General features: G+C 46.6%; 1 protein-coding gene across 1 annotated transcript; it reads right to left on the minus strand.

Annotated features, from left to right (window-relative positions):
- Positions 1-11,096: 11,096 nt before the first annotated feature.
- Positions 11,097-14,232, minus strand: LOC124671046 (asparagine--tRNA ligase, cytoplasmic 1-like). The gene is made up of 6 exons (XM_047207482.1): positions 13,774-14,232; positions 12,786-13,379; positions 12,400-12,647; positions 12,188-12,317; positions 11,909-11,967; positions 11,097-11,415 (listed from the first exon to the last, which is right to left on the minus strand). The coding sequence occupies exons 1-6, from the start codon at positions 14,230-14,232 to the stop codon at positions 11,232-11,234; spliced, it is 1,674 nt and encodes a 557-aa protein (XP_047063438.1). The 3' UTR covers positions 11,097-11,231.
- Between the last annotated feature and the right edge of the window lie 10,744 nt (positions 14,233-24,976).

The raw sequence follows: 24,976 nt of genomic DNA on the forward strand, positions 1-24,976 counted from the left end.
GAGGGACCAAAATCGTCGGCCATGGTACACCAGCAACCACGGCGTGACTTCAACTTCGTCGGCCATGGCAACTTTTCTTGTAGTGAGTGACAAGATAATAAAAAAAGTGAGCCTACAACCAAGTACACGCACTTGGCTGTAGCCTCGGGGGCTAATCCCATCGGGAACGCTGGCCGCGTACCCGATGAAACTGAAGGAGTCAAAGTGAGTATATTTCGAGTTATGATATAACTCTTCATATACTCCCATCGGGAGGTCAAGATAAAAAAAAGTCATCATATGACTCAAATAAATGTGCTATTCCAACAGCCGAAAAAGGCACTCGACAATATATTCTCAGAGCGCCTCAGTCACGATTAAATCTCTGAATGTCGTAATACTTTACGAAGGTAAGACCCCGGGATCTGTCCTGCGTGGCGTGGCATCGCACCCGAATGCGCTCTGCTACTTTTTTCCGTATCAACAGATGCGAAGAAAAATCCTAACGGACGCGTTAGGTACCCGATAAAATATGACTGAAGTTCGGCATATGGTAAGACCTTAAGCGGCACATGTCAAATTACGTCAGTATACCGAGATCATGTCCAGGGACTTGATCTTGAAGTAGGTTTTTGCGGGATTGCCACGAGAGCAGTTAACTGGTACCTGATCTGTCAGATGAACCAGCCCCAACTACCACTATCCCTGTACAATATATGATTATTTTATGAAAATTATTTAGTGACTCGAAGAAATCATGTGTTAATTGTAATGATGGAGATTTTGCTTGAATTTTCGATTCAAGTAAAATCTCGGGGGCTACTGACATAGGCATTCCCAATGGGTCTGCCGAAGAAGGTACCCAGGGTTTACTAAAGGCTCAGGACTCGAAGAATATGAAGCTCAGAAGCCCAACTAAGCGTCAGTTTGGATTGATAGAGTTGTATTAGGAATAATGACTTGTAACTATTACGGAACGAACTCAAAGAGTCTCCCGATGTTTGTAACTTGTACATCACGAAATCTTCGGCTCCACCTCCTATATAAGGGGGGTCGAGGGAGAAAGAGAGGATCGATTCATTGTCAACATAACCCTAGTTTTCTAGCAGTCGAGCACTTTTCCGGCTGAAACCCTTGAAATCTACTTGCCCTCTTCTTTCCACGAAACCCTAATCTACAACTTGTAGGTATTGACAAGTCGATACCTTATCACTCGGTGTATAAACATTATATATACCGTCATTTTCTGGTTATGCTGAAACGTGATTATATATACCGTCATTTATCTAGAAAAAAGTTTGGACTACCGATGTTTTTACATGCCACAAATCTTGAGAAACAATGTTGCAATAATAACATTTTGATGTTTTCGGGATCTTATGTGATTGGACTACCGATTTTTAGTTCACACTCACCTTTTATCAGTAACAGACTAAGAAATGATCTTAGTTTGTGACATGCAAGTATTAAAGGGCGCTTGTCTTTACATTTTGCGTTCTTGTTGTTTCGAGGCTCTAATGTTGAGCACGGATGCACACCGTAATCACGTTTCTCCTATAATGAATTAAGAAAGATCATGTTCGTGCTCCAAGCTAAGGCTGGCCATAGTGGGTAGTATCATATAGTAGTATCATGTATATGATACTTTTCTATGATACTAGATCTATAATGCATAGTATCATAGACTAGTATCATAGTTTTGCTATATTAATTGACTTGTAGAATCCCAATACAAATTTGTGTACAAGATTTATTTGGTACTAACTTTTCTCGTGATGTGCGCTATGATACGGTATCTACCTATGATACTCTAATCTCCTCTCTCATCCATAATTACCTGCCACATCAGCATTTTTGGTGGGACTAGGATGCATGATACTAACTATGATACTAGCACTATGGCTAGCCTAAGGGAGTCGCAATCTCCCGGCCCAGCACAGTTTGGAGTTAAATAATCTCTCTTCTGTAGTACACCAAATCACAATCTGGACCGTACCACCAAACAAGAATAAATACTTGCATTTCCTTGAGTGTTGACTATTAATGTATGTGTACATGCGTCCTGCTTCAACCGTTGCGTATTTTTCGATACTTTTTTGGACGTGCCAAGTAGTAGGCCCATGCCTCACGGACGCTGGGTTGAGCGACGCACCCACGGTCAGATTGACGAAAAGTCACCCCTGCTCTCAAACTCAATCTGCTGCAGGAGCCCAAAGACAAACAATAGTATTTATATAATATATTGTGGCCGGCATTCTAGAAAATAAGTAGTGTGTTACGTCAAGGTCATCATCGATCTATTACAAGTTTGACATGACTTATTTTGTGCAATCTGGTGTAAGACAACTCAGTGACAGAGCTTAGTGTAGTTCGGGGGGCCACTGCCCCCCACCCCCACAGCATGTTGACATTTAGGCTTTGAAGCATTATAAACTAGCCCATTTAGTTTTTTTTTGTTCATAAACCAGCTCTTGAAGAGATGATCGACCGTTTGTCTATAGAATTATGTTGTATAGTAGTATCATGCATTGATTGAAATGCCTAGATTGCTTGCGACTCGTCATGGTATGCCGTTAGGAATTAGGAGACATCGGTTCTTGATCATGGCTATATATCTCACCGAACTCTAGGGGTATTTAGTACTCTAGCACCCAACGCTGAAACTCTCTTACTCCACGTAGCCCAAAGATTTCTGGTGTACTACTGCATGACTTGTTCGGATCAGGGGCGTTAGAATCCTCAAGAAGTGATGGAGTGTAACTCTGCTTCGACGCATTCACTCTCATGCGGCAAGCATGTGACCTTGAGCGGCCAGGGGTGCTCCTCGATTGATCCATCTGCGAGATTCGTCCCCAACTGACATTGCTATAATCTGACAAGGTACATAATAAGACATTTGTTCCAGAAAAATACGTCTGCCTTCTTCCACTAAAAGAAAAGACACCATAGGCAGAACACTCGGCAGACATAAGATACAATTTGTTAGACAAAACAAAAATGTCAAAAACCACCACAATTTAAACTATTTGCAAAAAGCCATCCAATGGCTCTTTCTTTTTTCTTTTTGAACAACCTTGCCGGGCAGGTCCCGGTTTGCCTCATACAACTCAGGGCACTGAAGAAGATGGATCTGTCGAAGAACAACTTGGCAGCGCGGCTGCCTGCGTTCAGCCAGGATGTTAATGTGAACATCACCGGCAACCCCAACTTCAGCGCGCCTACCAATGATGCCCATCGGAACAGGAAGAGAAGACTAACTCTGGTGTTGGATAGTACCATCCCTGTTGCGATCATTTTGGCGGCTCTGATCTCGCTTGGGTTCATGGTACTGTGTCGCAAGAAGAATGGGTCGGATCCAGCCGCAGGACAGAACCGAGCTAACTTGGTCACCATTGTCATGCCAAACAATAGCAAGATCGCCGAGGCTCACAATTTTGTGATTCCTCTGAAGGACATGACAGGACATTATTTGTTGTGAAAAGAGTTGAGAGGCTCTTCCCCAGTGAATATTTCAAAGTAAGGGGGCAGTGGCCCCCCTACATGACTTGTGCATAACTACGCGAATGGTGGTTGCGTTTACTTTAAGATTTTGAGTGAGCTGACTGAGGTTGGGGGCCAGCAAGTGGGGATTGACCTGTGCAGGATCCATGGGAGCTCAATCTTCCCGATGCTATGTGATTTTGGCATGAGGCCGATGACCTTGTCAAACTCGTTATTAATTGAATGGAGCAAAGATCACTACTAGAATCATGATATTTCCCTAGAGTTAATAAAACATCGGCTACTTTTAATAACCATCGGCTATTAATAGGGCCGAGAGTGGACCTTCAGCTATTTACCGTTGGTAATGCTTTCGAGAGAGATTGGTATAAAGGATTATCAAGTGAACTGGAATTTCTAAATCTTGGTAAGCTGGGTCTCTTGGCATTTTGTGTTCATTATATTGTGGTAGCTAGTGTTGGATTATTAGGCAATTCTCGTGCGAGTTTAATTACCGAAAGCAACATTACAGATGCACAAGCATACTTAGCCACACACATCAGACTAAGCACATGCATCAGATCTGAATATGGAACAAGTAGCAGTGCAAGGTAGGAGAGAAAAAGCACGTACATCGCGACCGGGAAGGTCGCACCAGCAGCACCAGCACCATGAGTATTGTTGATGTCGCCCATGGTGTAGTCGGATCTGTCGATGAAGCAGCCGAACCATCGAAGAAGACGACGAACAACAGTGAGCAGTCGCGCCGAGATGCTCCCCAAAAACCTTATCGCCCGTCTCCCGGTGCGGGATCTCAACGGATGGAGTTTCAGAGGCCTGCTCTCCCGGACGGCTGTGCACGCAGTCGCCGGGATGGGAAAGACAAGAGAGTAGCGCAGCAAAAGGAACTTCGTGAGAGAGACGGACTAGAGAGTTCTGAGAGCTGTATTCTCCAGATCTGATATGTCTCCTGGTATAGCCTGGGAGGAGAGCTGACCGACCGCATTGCGACGCGTAGGAAGCCAGGGACACGCGGCGAGCATGCACATGCAGGTCGACACGTACCCATCTCAGTTGGTGCACCAAGCAAAAATTTAGGCTTCCTTGAGTGTGTCTCAAACTCGAACTAGAGTCACGAAACGCGACGTGCGTGCGTACGTGACGAGCCGAGCCGAGGCGGGGCGGGCGGAGGAGGAGGAGTGCGCGAGGGCTCTTTCTATTCTCACTCACTTGGTAGGACTAGAACAGCAGCCCATATATACCACTCCAACTCTCTCCCAACTAGCAATGTGGGACTAAACTTTGTCCCCCAAGGCTGTCCCAAGCTGCCAACGTGATGGGCCTTGAGATTTCAGGAATTGTAGACTACATGGGCTGCCTTCTTCGGACTGCAGCCCATCTACATTCAACAATCCCCCACCAGATCTCATATGCACATCAGATGACACATTAGTTCCATTCACTGTTTAATATACCTGCACTTCAGTGGAGAGTGTTAAGTTGAACTTCCACCTAGGCAAGGAGCTACGCTTGACTACAACTGAACAGTGGACTATGCCTTGAATTGTCAGTCTTTGTACACCAAGTTTCGCTCAATGCCGGCACGGTACACTAGTGGAAAAAGGGGCAACCGTTTTAGACTTTACTACCGGTTCCCTTACGAACCGGTATTAAAGGTGGCATTTGTACCGGTTCGGATGCTCAGACGGGCGAGGAGCATTCGTACCGGTTCATTACGAGCTTTCGTACCGGTTCGTGTTAGGAACCGGTACGAAAGGTCTTCGGCCGAAATAGCGAGGTGAGGGTGGGGCCAGGGTTGGACCTTTGGTACCGGTTTGTGTTAGCAACCGGTACTAAAGGGTGCCTCATATGCTCACTGCCCCTCCCCCGCCCCCGATCCATTCTCATTTTCTCATCTCTCTCACATTTCTAAAACTTTTGCACCTCTCGCACTCCAACAAATTTTCATTTTTTCTCCACCATTTTAACAAGATTAACGACCTCCATCTATCCAAGGGTTAGCAATATCATCCTTTCTTCCGGCGTTCCTAATTTAACTCATTTCTTTGGTAATTTAACTCGTACTATTTTTCTAGTGCTAGCAAGGTGTTTGATGAAATGCCTAAGTTAGGGATTTTACTTTTTTTATAATCAATTTAAGATGAAATGCCTAAGGGTCTTGATTCTCCTCTTCAAAGAATCCGCATGCAAATTGTCGCGGGTAACTCGAAGGGAATCGTCCACCCCGGTGTACTCGTAGATCTTTCTGGTGTTGTACTTGAGGGGTTGGATCCGGCGGGAGAACCAGCTGAGTGTCAGATCCGTTTCGGTTAGCCCATCGTGGACTAACCTGGAAATCCTCCGTGCAGCCCTGTTCAGCTCCGGGTACTGCGCGAGCGCGGGAATCAGGCTCCAGCTGTCGAGCTCTTCCGGAGGCTCGTTGATGAACTTGGGGAGCCCATGGTGGACGTCTGGAACTTCAATGTTCTTCACATAGAACCTTCCGGCGTTCCAGTACCGGACGGATTCGTGAGAGGAGTGCGGCGGGTACATCCTTCCGGGGCGGAGCATGAAAGTCATGCTGTCGCAATTCACCATCGCCTTATCCTTCGTTTCTTACTTCACTCGGAAAAAGAACTGCCATAGGCGGATGTCTGGGCGGATTCCGAGGTGGCCTTCGCAAAGAGTTACGAAGTTGGAAAGGAGGAGGTAGGAGTTGGGACAGATGTTGTGCGGCTGAAGGCCGTAGGTGGTAAGGACAGAGAGAAAGAATTCTGAGCAGGGCAGCGATAGACCGCGCTCTACCCATGCCCTTGTAAGGACGCGTTCGTCCGGGTTTGGTTTGGGGGTGGCGGAGTCTTTCATGATACTCCAGTTCGGAGAAATCATGCGCTCCTCTTGGAGCTCCCGGAGATCCGAATCCTTAACTTCACAGGGCCACCATTGCCCTTTCTCGCCTTCCCGATTCCGAGCTTTGGATCCTTTTTTCTGTTCTGCTTCCTGCACCTTGGCTGCCATTCTAGCTTGGCCTTCGAGTTCCTCCTGGATCTCTTTGAGGGATGGGATCCGGCCTAGCGCGTTGCTGGAAGAAGCGGAGAAAGGTTGAGCTAAGCGCGTGTCGGAAACATATGGTGGTAGGAACGCTAATGGTTCCGGAAAACTCGCTTCTTTTGAGCTTGAGTTTGGACTATTGGGAGAGCTATCAGTATATCTAGGTGAGTTAGTTGACATGGTTCCGGCTGCATGCATGCGATGAACTTGTTTGAGTAGCCGGAAACTAAGCTAAATCTACAGTACTTCTTCTTCCGCGAGTCCGGTGGACGTACCTTCAATGGCGTGGCGGTTCCTCGTCGTTCCGGCGAAGAGGAGGTCGCCGGACTTGGTGCGTTGAGCCTCCGATGACCACGGATCAGCGGCGGAGACGATTTCCTGATCAAACGTGGAAAGCTCAGGTCGAGGAAGGCCTTGGAGCGGCGGCGGGTGAGGGTCACCGTGCGGAAAGTTCACCGGAGATCAGATCTGGCGGGCGGTGCTGCGGGAGGAAGAAGATGAAATGGGAAGTGCGGTGAAAGAATGGAAAGTTACCGCGCGCGGGGGTATTTATAGACCTCGCGCGGAGATTCGTGATCCGGATCCAACGGCGGTAACCGAACGGTCGCACCGTTGGATAGCTGCCACGTGTCTTAGGTCAAAAGCGGTAAAACGACGTGGAGGTAACTTAACTGTGCTCCTCCGAGATTTCCGGCTAAAGATTCGCATCTCTGAAAATTTAGCGCGGGAAAAGAGGAAGTTGTGCGCGGGATAAGTAAAAAATCTGCTACATTGCCGTTACTGAAGAACAGATGATTTTCGAGAAGATGACGTCGGAAATGAGTAAAGTTTGGAAGCTCTTCAAGATTCTCTTCGGATCTGAGTCGAATGAAGTCGGAGGAATGATGAATCTTGGAGAACTTCGGGGGCTACTATTGTGGGTATAGTTTATGGGTATATCAACGGCATGGCCTAGATCCGGCAAGCCCGGGTGGCCCACAGATGGTGATGTGGCATGTGGCCCATCGGGCGGCCCAGTTGCTGTAGATCCTGAAGGATGAAGTCCAGCCCAGGATCAGGGAGTCGGATCCCAACCGACCTACGAAGGAGGCCAGATCTGTAGAGGCCCATAAGGTATCCGGATCCCGCACGATATAGATGGAAGGCGGATCCTTGACGTACATGTCAAGACATTGTACCGTAGTTAGGCAACTTGTAATCCGGCTAGGACTCTCCGTGTAAACCCTAGATCCGTGCGCCTTTATAAGCCGGATCCCGGGAGCCCTAGAGGCACAACTACAACTCATTGTAACAACGCGAAAGCGCCCAGATAATTCCAGGCAAGCAGCAGTAGGCTTTGCCATTGTGCAGGTGATCCAAAGCTGGGTAAATCGCATACAACCGTCCCAAGGACTCTCTGCCCAATGGCCCCTACTTCTTCTTCCCTCCATGAGGATCCCTCCTCTGGAGTACCGTCGAATAGGCAACGACAGGAGCCACTAACGAGATTCTTCTTGATAGAAGGGACATGCAGCATGTTCTTCAGTTGCACGATCTTCCTCGAAGTAAACTTCAGATCTACCGTGCCAACACCACGAACAGTAGCATTTAACCCATTCCCCATCATTACTGAGGAACCTCGGGCCTGATAAGAGGTAAACATGGAGATGTCAGCACACACATGAACATTGGCACCTGTATCAACCCACCATTCTGTGGACTGAAACACCGAAAGAGCAGTAGGTAATATATTACCATACCCTGTAGTTCCTTCACCGGTGTTGCCAATGACCATGTTGACAGAATTTGAGTTCTGTCCAGCCTGACCTTTCTTTCCTTTGCATTGTGAACAACGATTAGCCCAATGGCCCGTCTCGCCACACACCCAGCAAGGATCTTTCTTCTCCGTTTTCCCCTTCTTCTTGAAGTTGGTAGTCTGGGAGACTCCCTTGTTCTTTCCCTTGAACTTGTGGGCATTTTTCTGCACCATATTGGCAGCAGAACGTCCCTCAGTTCCTCCAGTGTGTTTGTTTTTTGCCCTCGTCTTCTCCTCAACATCCAGAGAGCCCATGATATTCTCAACAGAGAACTCATGCCTCTGATGTTTCAGAGAAGTGGCAAAGTTCCTCCATGAAGGGGGAAGCTTAGCGACAATGCATCCCGCGACAAACTTGTCTGGTAGCACACACTTGAGGAGCTCAAATTCCTTTGCCATGATCTGTATCTCATGAGTCTGTTCTACTACAGATTGGTTCTCAACCATTCTGTAGTCATTGAACTGATCCATAGCATACAGTTCACCTCTGGCATCGGCAGCACCAAACTTAGCATCAATTGCATCCCACGGTTCCTTCCCATTTCGGATGTGCAGATAAGCATCAACCAACTTGTCTCCAAGCACACTTAGGACGGCACCCACAAAGATTACGGTGGCATCCCCGAACGCTTTATATTATCCTCTTCAGGAGTAAGCGGACCTCTGGGAGTACCTTCCGCAACTCGGTGCACGTCCATAAAAGTGAGCCACAAGAGGGTCTTATTCTGCCATCTCTTGAAATGAGAACCCGTAAACGGGCTCGGTTTAAGCGCAGCAGCAAAACCAGACGGTGAAAATTGCCTAAGCATATAAGGTTTTTGGATTGTTGGATTATTAGGCAATTTTCGTCTGAGTTTAATTACCGAAAGCAACATTACGGATGCACAAGCATACTTAACCACACACATCAGACTAAGCACATGCATCAGATCTGAACATGGAACAAGTAGCAGTGCAAGGTAGGAGAGGAAAAGCACATACATCGCGACCGAGAAGGTCGCACCAGCAGCACCAGCACCATGGGTATTGTTGATGTCGCCCATGGTGTAGTCGGATCTGTCGATGAAGCAGCCAAACCGTCGAAGAAGAAGACGAACAGCAGCGAGCAGTCGCGCCGAGACGCTCCCCAAAAACCTTATCGCCCGTCTCCCGGTGCAGGATCTCAACGGACAGAGTTTCGGAGGCCTGCTCTCCCGGACGGCTATGCACGTAGTCGCCAGGATGGGGAAGACAAGAGAGTAGCGCAGCAAAAGGAACTTCGTGAGAGAGACAGACTAGAGAGTTCTGAGAGCTGCATTCTCCAGATCTGATATGTCTCCTGGTATAGCTTGGGAGGAGAGCCGACTGACCGCGTTGCCACGCGTAGGAAGCCAGGGACACGCGGCGAGCATGCACATGCAGGTCGACACGTACCCAACTCAGTTGGTGCACCAAGCAAAAAATTAGGCTTCCTTGAGTGTGTCTCAAACTCGAGTCACGAAACGCGACGAGACGAGGCGGGGCGGGCGGAGGAGGAGGAGTGCGCGAGGGCTCTTTCTATTCTCACTCACTTGGAAGGACTAGAACAGCAGCCCTTATATACCACTCCAACTCTTTCCCAACTAGCAATGTGGGACTAAACTTTGTCCCCCAAGGCTGTCCCAAGCTGCCAACGTGATGAGCCTTGAGATTTCAGGAATTGTAGACTACATGGGCTGCCTTACTGGGCTGCAGCCCATCTACATTCAACAGCTAGTGCAAATCCACTTGTGTTTGCTGACGTGTATCATTACTATTTGTAAATATGATCCAAGTTATATTAGCTCCCATGTGTATGTCTCATTCCAAAAGACACTAACTGCGGTCTGATGTGAACAAATCAATCTGTCTTATCTAGTTTCTGCACATGTCCTGGTTTTAGTTGAAGAAGATTGTTCTATCATTCCCTTTGGGCATCCCTAAAGTAGCCAGGAAAATTAGTTAGCCATGTAGCGTCGTGTCGATGGCCTCTGTAATGGTATATATCAACTACGTCTGGTCTCCTGGACGACAAGCGGAAGCTCAGTTGGACGGCCTTGCCACGCCCGGCCTCCGCGGCTGCCGTCGCCTGCTGTGTAGTTGATGGCCGATTACTTCCATGTTACACGGCCGTCGAGCACATGGCAGAATGAGGCCAACATTAGGCCGGATCTCGGAACCATCCGCTAACTTCGCATTTGAGCGTGCTACCTGACGCCATGCACGCTCCATGCCTCCATAGACCATGGATACGTGAACTGAACAGGCAAAGACTATCTAGTGTGTCTTTATATGGAGAGGTCGAGGTGAAAAAGATACGTGCAGTGCACATACTCCCTCCGTCTATAAAAAGATGTCGAACATAGAGGCATCTATATACTAAAAAGTGTTTAGATACATCTAAAACTTAGATAAACTTTTGATTTATGGACATAGTAATGAGTAACTAAACAGGCCAAGACTCCAATGCGTTATTCAAACATTTTTAATCGCTCGAGCTACTTGATTGATTGATCCATCTCCGTGAGCCGCAGGAACTCATGTAGAAAGGCAGAGGCCAAAGTGGGAGGAGAGAACAACGTGAGGTCAAATTAAAAGAGAAGCTGTGCGCATTTCGATGGTATGACATTCACTAGCTACTTCAGTCTTCAAAATGGCGGTGGCTGACCATGACAGCCTACATAGCACAACAGAATAGACCATCGACGGTGACAATGCATGGTGGCTCAGCGCAAATTAACGTTGTACGTGTTCCACCACAACAAGCTTTCATGGTTCATGGTTGTGTGTACGTTCGAGAAATTCAAGACAAACTACGAAAAACTACGGAATAGTGAACAAAAAACATAACCTGCTGTATTTTTTATGTGCACTTGCCACCTGGGCGCTAACCTAAAACACAGGGAACATGGAGCAGTTTCAGCTAAGTTCAGAGATCGGCCCTCCCAGGGTACCTCGGAAAGGCGATGACATCTTTTATGTTGTCAAGACCTGTAGCAAAAAGGATCATCCTCTCCAAACCCATACCGAACCCACTGTGCCTGACGGATCCATAGCGCCGGAGGTCCATGTACTTGTCGTACCGCTCCAAGGGCAGGCCAGCGTCGAGTATCCTACACAACAGGCATGTTTAAGAGTTAATTAGCTCAGTGCAATCAGAGGGATATGACTGATGAATTCATACCATACTCTTATATGTTGGCTCTTCACAGTCCCATCATCGATCAAGGAAATACGAATGCACGTTAATTTTCATGAAAGTAACAGATTTAATATCACGAATATTTTTGCAATCAGAAACAAAACTCTGTCGGCATAGTGCAATTAGTGTTCATATTGCCGTGCCGTATCCGTCAGCGTAAGAAATACCCAACCTCTTCAGTAGCAGTATCAAACAATATCAGACGGACGCCTTTCATCTACCATTTTTAGTGAGCAAAAGAAAGCAATACAATGTTTTTTTCGAAATACATTTACGGTGCGTCTATTTGTGCAAGAACTTGTAATCAAAGTATATGGGAATGATATTCACTCAACTGTGAATATCACCAACATGCAGCATGAATATTAAAAGGCTTAATGTTCAACTTATGTCCAGGGCAGTACCTTTGTTCCAGAACATCTAGACGCTCCTCCCTCTGGCTTCCACCGATTAATTCACCAACCTAGGAAACATGATATCCAGAGATAAGTGATTGCATCAAGGGATTAAAGTAGATACTGTCAATTTTCAGTACAGACCAAAGCTACTAAGCACAATGCCAATTCAATGATGATTTCAGAGAGACCAATTATAACATCGAGAGAGTACATCAAAGGCAGATTATGACTACGTAAATAATCTAAAAAGATTGAATATCATGGTTTAGCAGATTATTATAGTACCTTGGGAACAAGAACATCCATAGCAGCCACTCTCTTTTCATCATCGTTGAGCCTCATATAAAATGCCTTTATTCCTTTGGGATAGTTAAAAACAATAACTGGCTTCTTGAACACCACCTCAGTCAAATACCTTCAAATTGCAAGAAACTATTTCAAATCCAAATATGCTAAAAATAATAGATAAATGACAATATCTATTGTAGTATCCGTACCTCTCGTGCTCTGATGCTAAATCAATTCCCCATTCAACCTTGTTGTCAAACTTCCTGTCTGCATCTTTCAGGATCTCCACGGCCTTTGTGTACGAAATGCGTTCGAAAGGCGTCGATGAAACAAGCTTGAGGCGCTCCATTGCATCCTTATCGTGACTCTTGACCATGAATTCTATCTCTTCTTGGCAATGATCAAGTAGCCACTTGCAAAGGTATTGCACATAGCTCTCTGCATAGTTCATATCATCCTGTGACAGAGGGTTGAATATTGAATAATTCAGCAGAAAGAAGATATCAGTACTGAGTCTCATATGACATGATAAATAACCCAATTAAGCCTGGTAAACCGACCAAATTAGTTGATGGAGAGAGAAAGATCATATCACCTGCAAGTTTGCAAATGCAAATTCTGCTTCAACCATCCAAAACTCTGCCAAATGCCTCGATGTGTGCGAGTGCTCGGCCCGAAATGTTGGCCCAAAGGTATACACATCTCCAAGAGCACAAGCTAAAGTCTCCAGATGAAGCTGTCCAGAAACTGTGAGGTACGCGGGACACTTGAAAAAATCTTTCTCAAAGGCAACACTCCCATCCTCCCTGCGTGGGATCCCAGGTTTCAGCTTGGACCTCTCTTCCATCGTCAGCACGTCCTGTTTCGCCTTCTTGAGGTCCGAAACGGCGGTGCTGATCTCCTGCTTCGTAGCTTGTGCGGATTTCAGCTGCGCGACGGTGTCTCCCTTCTCTTTGGCAACGATCTTGGCAGCATCAATGTCGGCTTGTGTTGGAGCCGGGTTCTCCTTGAGCTCCGCCTCCAGCTTCTGGTCCTGGCTGAACAATGTGGTGACCTGGAACATCTCACCCGCGCCCTCGCAGTCGCTGGTGGTCAGGATGGGTGTGTGCACGTGCAGGAAGCCTTCGTCCCGAAAGTATTTCTCGGTTGCAAAGGAGAGCTCACTCCTTATCCTAAACACGGCACTTATCTGTCAAAAGTTACAAGTCTAGGAATCAGGTACCGGTGACAAAAACAGGGGTAAAGAACAGAAGGAGCACACAGATAAATATCTAGTAATTGCCAAAATTAACATTTCATCAGCCTAATAATTAACAGAAAGAACATACCACAAAATACAAAATTACCGAAACTCTGTCTGATACCCAATTTGAATAGACTGTACTGCACTTTTTTTTTCTAGACAATGAGTCAATGCACTTCACTGCAAATTCTGTCTGATAACCAATTTCTAACAAACGAGCAAAGCAACCATCGGATACTCTTACGCATGCAAGAACTACAAATTTATTTATTTTGGCAACATTGCAACAAATTATTAAGTTCAAGGCATGAGAAAAAAGAAAACAATCTTAGTATCATACCAGGTAGGTGCGTGCGCGGAGGTGGACGAAGTCCCTGATGTAGGCGGGGTCGAGGCTGTGGCCGGTCTTGGTCTTGGGCAGCGGGTAGGCGGCGGCGTCCACCTCCCCGACCTCGAGCACCCTCGTCACGGCCAGCTCGACGCCGTGTTTGGCCCTCTCGTCCCTGCGGACCACGCCCTCGACGAACACGGATGTGCCTGTGGCCGTCAGCCGCGCGAGCGGGTAGCCCACGACCTCGCCCTTGACGAAGAGCTGGAGGTTCCCCTGGCAGGAGCCGTCGTTGACGTCGAGGAAGGCGAAGGGGTCCGGCGCCCCGTGGCCCTGCTCGCGACCAGCCCGCACCCAGCCGCCCACCACCACGCGCCGCCCCGCCTGGGCCTTTCCGCCGTCCAAGATCGCGCGGATGCGGGTGCGCCTGCTGGGCGGATCTAGCACCTCCGGCGCCTCCCCCGGCGCCATGGCCATGCTGCGCGCGTACGTTCGAGCAGGGGGCGCGCGGCGGGTTTGGCGCGCGCGCGAGAGTTGGGTTTGTGTCACGACTTCACGATCGGAAGGGATCGAGTTGTATGGACACTACTGAACTTTTTGCAGACCGACCGCAGAACAAACCGACCTTTCATCCAGTTGTACTCCGTACCGGTTTATTTACTTATTACACACTTTTTTGAGAAAATTTAACTTTTTATTTAGTCAACAAAATATAATATGTATACATGTAAATTATATTTATACCATCGGTATCAGTTTTGTTTGGCATATATCCTACACTTTGTTGACCAAATTATAATAGTTAAATTAGTTTGACCAAGTACGTAACACCCTAATAAACGAGTATGGAGGAAGTATTTTTTTTTCCTGGTAAAAAGAGGAATTATTACTCAAGTAGGTTTACAAGACGGCCTTCCTCGAGAACATGGAGAACAACATATCAGGTCTCGAACCTAACCATGTGACAGTATGGTGATCAACCCTCGCCGGATCAGCGAGGTTGTGACAACCCTAATCTGAGAGGGCTCCACTTTTACATTATCATAAACTCTCTCATGACTAAATACCAATCCAAGCTGAGTATTAAGATGGGCTAAATGTGATCTATCATGCATCTCCTCCTTAGCCGCTAGAATGAGTCGTAGGTTATTTGTTTCTTAATTGGTAGGAAGCTTAGATGGAGAGCCAACTCCAAGCCTTCCAGACATGTTTGTATTTGACTATTTGAGTCTCAAGTGGGCTTCTGCAATGGTTAAGCTGTAAATACCACATTACTATGTTCATCCCACATGACCATACCTTCACAGGCGGAGCGTTGTGGAGACCATACTGGGCTCCGTCCCAGTCTTCTCAAAGTGCAAAACATTTGTACTAGTCCATCCGGCCAAACCTACAAGGCTACAACCCAGTCCTTGTACACACTGTCTCGGCTCACATTATGATGTTCCTTCTCTAGGTATTCCTTCGCTTCCCGATCCCAACGGTCTAGCTAGCTCTCTCTTTCTTCTCCTGCTAGTTCAAATCAGCCGAAAATAAACCAAGTTGATTTCATGATTGCATATTTGATTCCCTAACTGTTCTATGCTGATTGGGATGTTAGAGTTTTTATTTTGGCACACATACACATTAATCTAGTTGCTTTGTTTTTCCTAGAACTGATCTACTAGCTCCGTCTCATGAAACATATTTTAAATTTATCTAAATTCAGGTGTATCTAGACATTATTTTGGACAAAGATAAGACAAGTTTCATGGGACGGAGGGAGTACTACTTTTTGTATAAATATGTTTGGTAGCTTTGGTTCAATACTTGAAGATAATACCTTGGAGACAAATTACAAAATAAAAAAGAGATGATGCAAGTGCAGTTGTTGACTGTTCTTCTGCTCCTGAACATGAACCAGTGGCATTAGGTAAACTTGAAGCGGAAGAACAGCGCCAAAATGAAGAACAGCAATCAAACGAGCATGTCATATTTATTTTGCTTCAAAATATTATATCTGAATCATATTATACATATTAGCAGTATATCCTTACGTGAAAATTCTCTGTTGATTTAACGGTTACATTTTCTCCAAGACTTGTACCTAATTGTTTGGCATTACAAACAATTGGCCCACCCTTTGTCTTGATCCACGCTCCGCCACTGCATACCTTCATCCCACATGGCCAAACCTGACCTAGATGTAGGCTCACCCTCATGAAAAGAGCCATCAACCGAGAGCTCAATAAAGCCATGTGGTGGCTTGCACTAGGGTTTCTCGGGTGGTTTAACTTTGACATTGCCATGTCCGGAACTATAGTCTTGAACTATGGGGCATTTACCTTTAATAATCTCTTCCACGAGCATTGTTTTGATATTTCTGATCAGGCTCAAGTAGCTGCACAGAAACCTTCTTAAACCTTCTACTGATGGAAGTGGTTTGTCATGAGTAAATTCATTCCTAGCATGCCAAGCACGCCAAGCCACAAGGACTTTGTTAACAATCATACCAGCAAGGATATTCAGAATGATAGATTGAAACCATAGTTTTGGATGTATTAGAAGATTACTATGAGATGGGAGACTCCGGGATGGTCGCATTGTCTCATATAGGTTCCGAGCATGAGGGCACTTTATAGAGCATGTGACATATCCTCAGTATCCGTACGATAGATCTTACAACACCCGGTAACTCTGAACTACCGAACCAATTTTGTAAGAAACTATGTGTCGGGTGAATAACAACATGAACAACATTTTTGTATAAAGGAAAAGTATGGTATAAAAAATAAGTACATTTTTGTAAAGGAAAAGTATGGTATAAAAAATAAAGGAAAAGTATGGTATAACGTTTTTGTAAAACATTCAATTTTAAAAAAATCTGCAATGTACAAATTGCTTTGGAGGACTCTAGAGACAAGACATATGTAGGGAGTTTTCTAGAGTTTTCACACTTCTACTGTATGTAACCAAGAATCAAGAGGATGAGCTACCGACTATAAGAGTCATATGCTGGCCATGACAAATCCAGAATTACAGACATGCACCTAATATGGTACTCCATCCGTTGTTATATATAAAGCCACTAAGTATTTCGGGCTAAAACATTGACTAATAATTTGATCGATAAAAGATAAGTTATATAACACCAAGAACATATTGTTGTAAACATCTATCAAGTACAAATTCAATGATATACTTTTGGTGACATATAGGTTGGTCGAATTATTATTCAAATTTCTATCTAGAAATGTGTGGTAGCCTTATATATAAAAAACGGAGGGAGTACCTACAAAGAAACATCATTTTCATGAGAATGAAATACACATATGTAGCCATATTAAGGTGCCGAAAGGAACATATGCTTCAAGAAGGGAAAAATCTAAACCTAAAACGAGGAAATTTAACAGGAACATACGTAGTCATTTTCTTTTGGATGGATGAAAGTATACAATATACTTTTATGTTGTGTGCATTTGGTATTGTAGATGTTTTTTTACTTTGACCAAAAACTATACGCATTATGTTTAGGAAGGAGGGGGTATATGATAAAATTAATTTTTGTAGAAAGGTTTAAGATAAAATCAAATCAAATCCGCTGCAGATAAAATGTGTACTAATATTTGTGGTCGTGGCTGCTAGGGAGACCGATGCAACCAATCAAACTTGAAGTCCAAGTTAAATTCAGGAGTGTAATTGGTAGCATCAAGATTAGTCATCAATGTGGCATTTGGACAACTGCAATACAAGCAAGATGTGTTCATCGAGTAGAGGATGTCACCATCATCACCTCTATAGCCAACAGGTTCTTCACCTGCATAGACATGTGATCGCGCTTTTAACGGCTATGATGTGGAAATTCAGGATTGGAACCGGTTTTGAGAGAAGAAAGAGAGAGCTTGGTGCTTACTCACCGCAACACTTGGTAGCCCGACTCCACAAGTAGAGGATCAACATATACATATAGCTCCTTTAGTTTTTTTCAAAACAAATGCCTACCTATATATTTCAATGATAAATAATAGTTTAAGATTACAAAACTAGCTAAAGTGGCTTCAAAAATACACACTCGACATAACACAAAATAAATATTTTGGTCACGCGGCCCCTTCCTCCGCCCCGCCCTATTTTTTATATTATTAGACTATATATTCTTTTTCATGGAACAAGAACATAAAATATTTCCATCAAGAGATGGAGCTCAAACATGTGCTTTTCCAACAATGCACCATATCCACACATTCCACTCTTGCTTACTCTCTTGATCCGATTAGATTGCAATCCCTGAAGCAAAAAAAAAGAAGGAGAAAGCAGGAGCCACCCACAAAGAAACTTGAGTTCATTTCAAGAAGTACTAAGAAGGTTGGCGCGATGCCACGTCATTGGTATCTAGATCATTGGTTAAAATATTATAAAATTAGTACAATATTTGGGTTGCTGAAGTACCACAAAAATATTGGTGTGGAGGAACTATTCAAGAAACATAAAAGATGGTTTGGTATTTTTTCCACCGCATGCACATGAAGCGATGAAAAAAGAGGGTAGTAAGGACAAAAATCACCGCAGGGCTATGAAAAACTAGGGCAGTATGCTAGTAGCACTACACTATAGTTGTAGTGCCCGAGCGAGGATAATATGATGCACTTGAAAAAAGGTGATAAGGGATGGCTTACATTCATGGCCGGAGGTGAAGATGCGATGGACCAGGAGGTAGCCCAGATGTACTTCCCGCCGCCGCCGCTGCAACCGTTGCCGATCGGAGATGTGTGCGCCTCTTACCTGCTTGCCGATGAGAGGAGGAGCTCGAAATTGGGGGGGGGGGGGGACAGTGGAGGAGGGGTAGAAATAGGCCATGGCGAGCGGAGGGAGGTGACAGAATCCTTCCTGCCACCCTTTTCGCTTCCTGCCACCCTTTTCGCTTTTCGCCGATGCGCGCGTCATCTCCATTCTCGTCTCCACCCGTGTGCCGAAGAATCCACTTTGCATCAGCGGGCGTGGAGATTTTCCTGCACCGCTGGAAACTGCTGAACCGAGCGTTCCTCCAGGGCTTGCCCGGCACTGGTTTGAGAACCGGTTCCGGCAACAACACGGCTTGGCCCAGGCAACCAAACGAGCCGAAAATTGCTGGCTCGATACGAGCCAAGGGATGCAGCCTACCAAACGCGCCCTTATGCTCCGTTCGTTCCATCCAACTGTGGCAGCTCGTATGTACGGAACCCGATTGATAGCTTCCCATCGGACTAGACCCTGGCCACACGATCAAATAGATGATAGCCGTATGATGTTGAAGCCAGTCCCGCGCGTGACTACCTCCGTAATTCGTGGGCCAGATTGCATGCTTCTATGGAACAGATCTGGGAATCTCAACGTCTCTTACCTTTGTCTGACTCCTAGGTTTCCGCGGCGCTCTGGCGACTCGAACCCTAGAGTTAGGACTCGTGTGGGATTTCAATCGTGATCGATTTTCTCTGGTTTCTCTGCAATCCTCTTGGCTTCCTCGTCCTCATTCGATCCTGCTTCCCGCTCCTCCTTTTCTGTCCGATTCGGGGTGACTAAGGGACTCTCTCTGTAGAGTTGCCCACCCTTGGCTGGACGAAGGGCGAGTGGCTTGTGTGGATCATGACGGGTGGAGTAGGAGGGAAGGCGATGGATGCGTCGGTGGCGGTAGACCCGGATCAGGTTGGCAAGGGCTCCTCAAGGCCACGATCTGAAAAGGGGAAGGATGCCGCGACGGCGGCGACAGTTACAAGTGGTCCTGGCGGTTCATCCGCTAGGGATCGTGTTGAGCAGATGATGGTGAATCTTCGCCTTACTAACGCTGAATCAAAGGCGGTGGTGATCGACGATGTGGAAGATCTGGCGCTGGTCGATCCTGAGCGGTCGTTCGTGGGGAAAGTTCTGGCTCCGAAGGTGTTTCACATTCAGACGATCTCGGCGGCGATGCGGCCCGCATGGGGCAATCCGAAAGGGCTGCTTCTCAATCCTGCAGGTGATAATTTGTTCATTGCCGAATTTGGTTCTAAGGGTGATCGAGACCGTGTTATGGAGGGTTCTCCATGGATGGTTGGCAAACATGCCGTGCTTATGAAAAAATATGATGCTGAAGTTCAGCCGCAGGATATGGTTTTTGACCGTAGGGCCATATGGGCCAGGATCCTATCCCTCCCAAATAGGTTGATGAACTCTACGAGAGGGAAGGTGATTGCTGAACCAATTGGAGTGGTGAAGCGGATTGATGCTGACTCCCTAGGCAGGTGTTGGGGGGGTTTTATGCGGCTGAGGGTGGAAGTCAAGGTTGATGAATCTCTTCTGCGCGCAGTTACAGTCTATTCCAGTTTGCTTAAGACAACTGAGAGTTTTGTTGTTCAGTATGAACGTTTGCCTATCTACTGCTTTTCCTGCGGTTTGTTGGGACATTCTACCCTTGCCTGCGCCAATCCGGCTGATCGGGATGAGCAAGGTGAGCTCCCTTATTCTGCAAGAAGGCTGTCGGTTGATGACAATGTCAGGAAATTTGGGAACAATTCTGCAACATCTGCTCACTCTGGAACGGCACAACAGGGTACCCATGGTGGTGCAAACACCTATAATTCGAGTTCAGTTGCTGCTGGTTCAGGGGAGGCTGAAGATTCATCTCCTTCAAGGGGTGGACGTGGTGCTGCACGTGGCCGGGGCCGGTCAGGCCGTGGACGTGGGCGGGGTCGTGCCGAGGAGGCCGTTAGGGAGAATGTATCCGTGAAGACAAAACCCTCTACAGCAGCGAAGAAGAGAAAGACGGCCAAAGTCCAGAATGAGGCGTTGCTTCTTGAGGCACCTCCTGTTGTTGGTCTGTTAGCAATGGTGCCTGCTGTCGCTGGTGTCTCAGCAACTCAGGAAGATGTGCACAATTCAGACTCCAATAAGAAACAGAGAACTACCCCAACTCGATCGGGGGATCCGGCGGAGGCTGCGATGCAGCTCCGCCCAACGCAATGAGTCTGTTATGCTGGAACTGTCGTGGTTTGGGCTCTGACGCGACAGTAGGGGAACTTCGCTGGTTAGTGAAGACTTTCAGACACAGTATCATGTTCTTGTCCGAGACTAAGATGTGGGATACAAAGGCTAGAAACTTTATGTGGTCGTTGGGCTACACGGGTGCCTATGCCGTTAGTTGCGAGGGCCGTAGTGGCGGTCTTGCGCTTTTTTGGAAGCAACCTTATTCAGTTTCTCTTCGAGGTGCCAATGCACATGTTATCGACGTGACGGTATCCTCGGAGGACGCTGCTCCCTGGCGTGCTACTTTTGTGTATGGTGAGCCAAAGAGGGAGCTTCGCCACTGTTTCTGGGATATGCTGCGACGGTTGCGTCGTGAGTGGGAAGGCCCTTGGCTTTGCTGTGGGGACTTTAATGAGGTGTTACTACAAGATGAACACTATGGGTCAGCTGAGCGTTCTGATGCTCAAATGGAGTTGTTTCGCGATTGCCTAGATGCTTGCAACCTGGTAGATCTCGGGTTTTCTGGACCAAAGTTTACTTGGTCAAACCGTCAAGATGCCCAATGTAATGTCCGTGTCCGACTGGACAGAGCTGTGGCGAATGGGAGTTTCTCTTCCTTATTTGGGGATTGTGGAGTGGAAAATATTATCACAACCTCTTCTGACCACTATGCAATTCTTATTTCGCTGTGTGCTAGCGAACCTCACCTATCCAGCTTGCCGGTGCTGCAGGGTTTTAAGTACGAGGCAATGTGGCAGCGTGCTGATGATTATTTGCATGTGGTTGAAGCTGCCTGGAATTCGAATGATCATGAGCCAAATGCGTTGCATGCAGCCTGGGCCAACATGGGGCGTATGGCTGGTTCTCTTAGGGACTGGAGCAGAACTTCTTTTGGTTCTGTCCGTCGTGAGATTGGGCAGCTAGAACGTGTGCTTCGGAGACTCCGAAGTGTCAGTGTCACTGATGATGTGATTGCCGAAGAGAAACAAGTAGGCCGTCAACTTTGCGAGCTGTTTGAACGTGAAGAGATAATGGCTAGGCAAAGATCCCGAGTGGAATGGCTTCGGGAAGGTGATCAAAATACTGCGTTCTTTCACTCAAAAGCATCTGCCAGGAAGAGAACAAATCGTATCTCTGCTTTGGTGAAGGAAGATGGCTCGGTTTGTAATGATCACGCAGGCATTAAAAATATGGTGCATCACTTCTATGAGGATCTTTTCAGCTCAGGGCCGGTAGATTCTATGGACGTGGTTCTTGAGGCCATACTAGCTAAGGTCGATGATCGGATGAACGCTGAGTTGTGCAAGCCATACACTAATGATGAGATCAAAGCGGCTCTGTTTCAGATGGGTCCTACCAAGGCTCCTGGCCCAGATGGCTTTCCTGCTATGTTCTATCAGGTGCATTGGGATCTGGTTCAGAATGATGTATGTGATGCTGTACGGAGTTTTTTGGAAGGTGCTGATATACCGGAAGGTTTTTGTGACTCGGTTATAGTACTCATTCCCAAGGTAACAAATGCAAAACACTTGTCTAAATTTAGACCGATTAGTCTGTGTAACGTCTTGTACAAGATTGCCTCCAAGGTTGTCGCCAACAGGTTGAAGCTCTTGCTACCAGATATTATATCAGAATACCAGAGTGCTTTTGTCCCTGGTCGTCTCATCACCGACAGTGCTCTCATTGCCTATGAGTGCCTTCATACTGTGCGGCGACAGAAATGCAAAACACCTTTTTTTGCCCTGAAAGTGGATATGATGAAGGCTTATGATCGTATTGAGTGGGCATATCTTCATGGATGTCTTACGAAGCTGGGTTTTGATGTTGGATGGGTGAACACGGTTATGAGATGCGTCACATCAGCAAGATATGCTGTTAAGGTTAATGGTGATCTTACATCCCCTGTGATTCCATCGAGAGGTATTCGGCAAGGAGATCCCATTAGTCCTTATTTGTTTCTCTTGTGCACGGAAGGATTATCTTGTTTACTGCAGAAGAAGGAGGGTCTTGGTGAGCTACAAGGTTTACGCAATGGACGGCAAAGCCCCTCTATATCACACTTACTCTTCGCAGATGACAGTATCTTCTTTGCACGTAGTGATTCTCGGAGTGTTGATACGCTGAAAGAGGTCATTGACACTTATTGTGGGGCTTCGGGGCAGAAAGTTAACCTACAGAAGTCTTATGTTTTCTTTGGTAATAAGTGCCATGATAGTATCAAGATCATGGTAAAGGATAAATTGGAGGTTTCCAATGAAGTTCTTCGTGATTGTTACCTAGGCATGCCTACAGAAATCGCTAGGGCAGCCACCGCCTCTTTTAAGTTCCTTGCTGAGAGGGTGTGGAGAAGTGTTACTAGTGTCTCGGGCCGGCCTTTATCTAGGGCTGGGAAGGAGGTTTGGCTTAAAGCAGTGGTTCAAGCTATTCCGAATCATGTGATGAGTTGCTTCCAGGTTCCGGTCTCGACTTGTGAAAAAATGAAGTCTAGTATTGCGGATCATTGGTGGGGTTTTGAGGATGGTTGCAAGAAGATGCATTGGAAGTCTTGGGATTGGCTATCTTCTCCTAAATCTCTTGGTGGTCTAGGTTTCAGAGATTTTGTTCTCTTTAACCAAGCTATGTTGGGAAAGCAGTGTTGGAGGCTCATTTCTGAACCTACATCTCTTTGTGCGCGGGTTCTTAAGGGTCGCTACTACCCTAACACAGATGTGCTGTCTGCTGTAAAACCAAGATCCTCTTCCTTTACCTGGCGATCGATCCTTTTTGGTCATGAGTTGTTGCTGAGAGGTTTACGTTGGGGAGTGGGAAATGGTGACAGTATCAGGATTATGACGGACTCTTGGATCCCTGGCTTTCCAAAGGGTTCCTTTATACCTCTGTCGCTGATCCCCAATACTGCCAAGGTACGCTACCTTATGAACGATGCTGGTACTAGCTGGAAAGCGGATACGGTGCGAGCTTTCTTCCATCAGGAGCTTGTTGCGGTCAGAAACCCACCGGCGGGCAGCGACGGGCAACACCGTAGAGCCGGGAATCTCCCAGGACTGCGGCTGGCCCTGGTCCCTCCGAGCAACGGCCCGCAAAGCCTTCTGCACACACATCCGATGCTGATGCAAGGGCGTGCCACCTGACCTATACCTGGTCAGGAAGGTGTTGGATGATGCCTCGCTTAGTTTCCTGCATGGCATACACGTAAACGTTAAATACGAGCCTCGATCGGCTCTCGGGTTGTCCTGTGAATCGGCTCAAAGAGCCGATCCACCCATGATACGTACGAGGTGTACGATCAGATGGTGGTCCTGCTTGATCAAGATAAAGCTAAAGCGACCTACTACGATTTGGGGTTTTCACCGCATAATCGGAACGTCCTACTCGTGATTGGGCCTCGCGCTCGCGTACGGTGATCGTAAGCCGATCCTAGACAGGGCCTAAAAACCAACACGAGGTTGATCCCGGAACATCCTGTCTAGGGCTAGCAAACTACACCCTACGCGCCGCTGGATCCTCCAACCCTTTGTAAGGCCTAACCATGCAGATATTAAACTAATCCTTGAAGAACAAGGAGCAACAATAACGGATCAGATCTACTAAACAATGATCAAGCGGGGTGCCGCCCTTACACCCGTGATAGGCGTAAGGGCGGCTAGATGCCTAAGGGTTGCACGACGATAGCATATGATACGAAGAACAATGCTAACCCTAAAACACCTATGATAACTACGTTGCTCGCCATCAAAAAGGCTTCAGCACGAGCAACGCATGGAAGACGAATAAACGTGTGCTTGCCTAGATCGCAAGATGCGATCTAGGCAGCATGGTGCTTACCCGGAAGAAACCCTCGAGACGGGGAGTTGGCGATGCGCCGAGATTGGTTTGTGTTGAACGTTGGTTGTTGTTTATTTCATAAACCCTAGATACATATTTATAGTCCGGGGACTTTCTAATTCAGGCGTGCACCTAACCGTGCACGGGTTAAACTCTAACTTCTAAACGACACGTATCCTACTATGTTACAGATACATGGGCAAACCAGCCCAAACTTGGTATGGAAGGCCGATTCATGTATTTCCTCTATATATATTCTTCAAGCCCATCTCCAATCGCAGCCCACCTCTGATCCGGTCAAATTCTGGTGATAACACATGCCCCCCTGGTTTTGGAAATGACATTTCCAAAATCATTCTGCTCTTTCTTCGCCGGGTCATGTCGTGGCGTCTTGCCTCCTTGACTTTATCACCTATCTAAAAAATCCATCTTA

The sequence above is a fragment of the Lolium rigidum genome, chromosome 7 (genome assembly GCF_022539505.1).
Source record: "Lolium rigidum isolate FL_2022 chromosome 7, APGP_CSIRO_Lrig_0.1, whole genome shotgun sequence".
NCBI classification, from domain to species: domain Eukaryota; kingdom Viridiplantae; phylum Streptophyta; class Magnoliopsida; order Poales; family Poaceae; genus Lolium; species Lolium rigidum.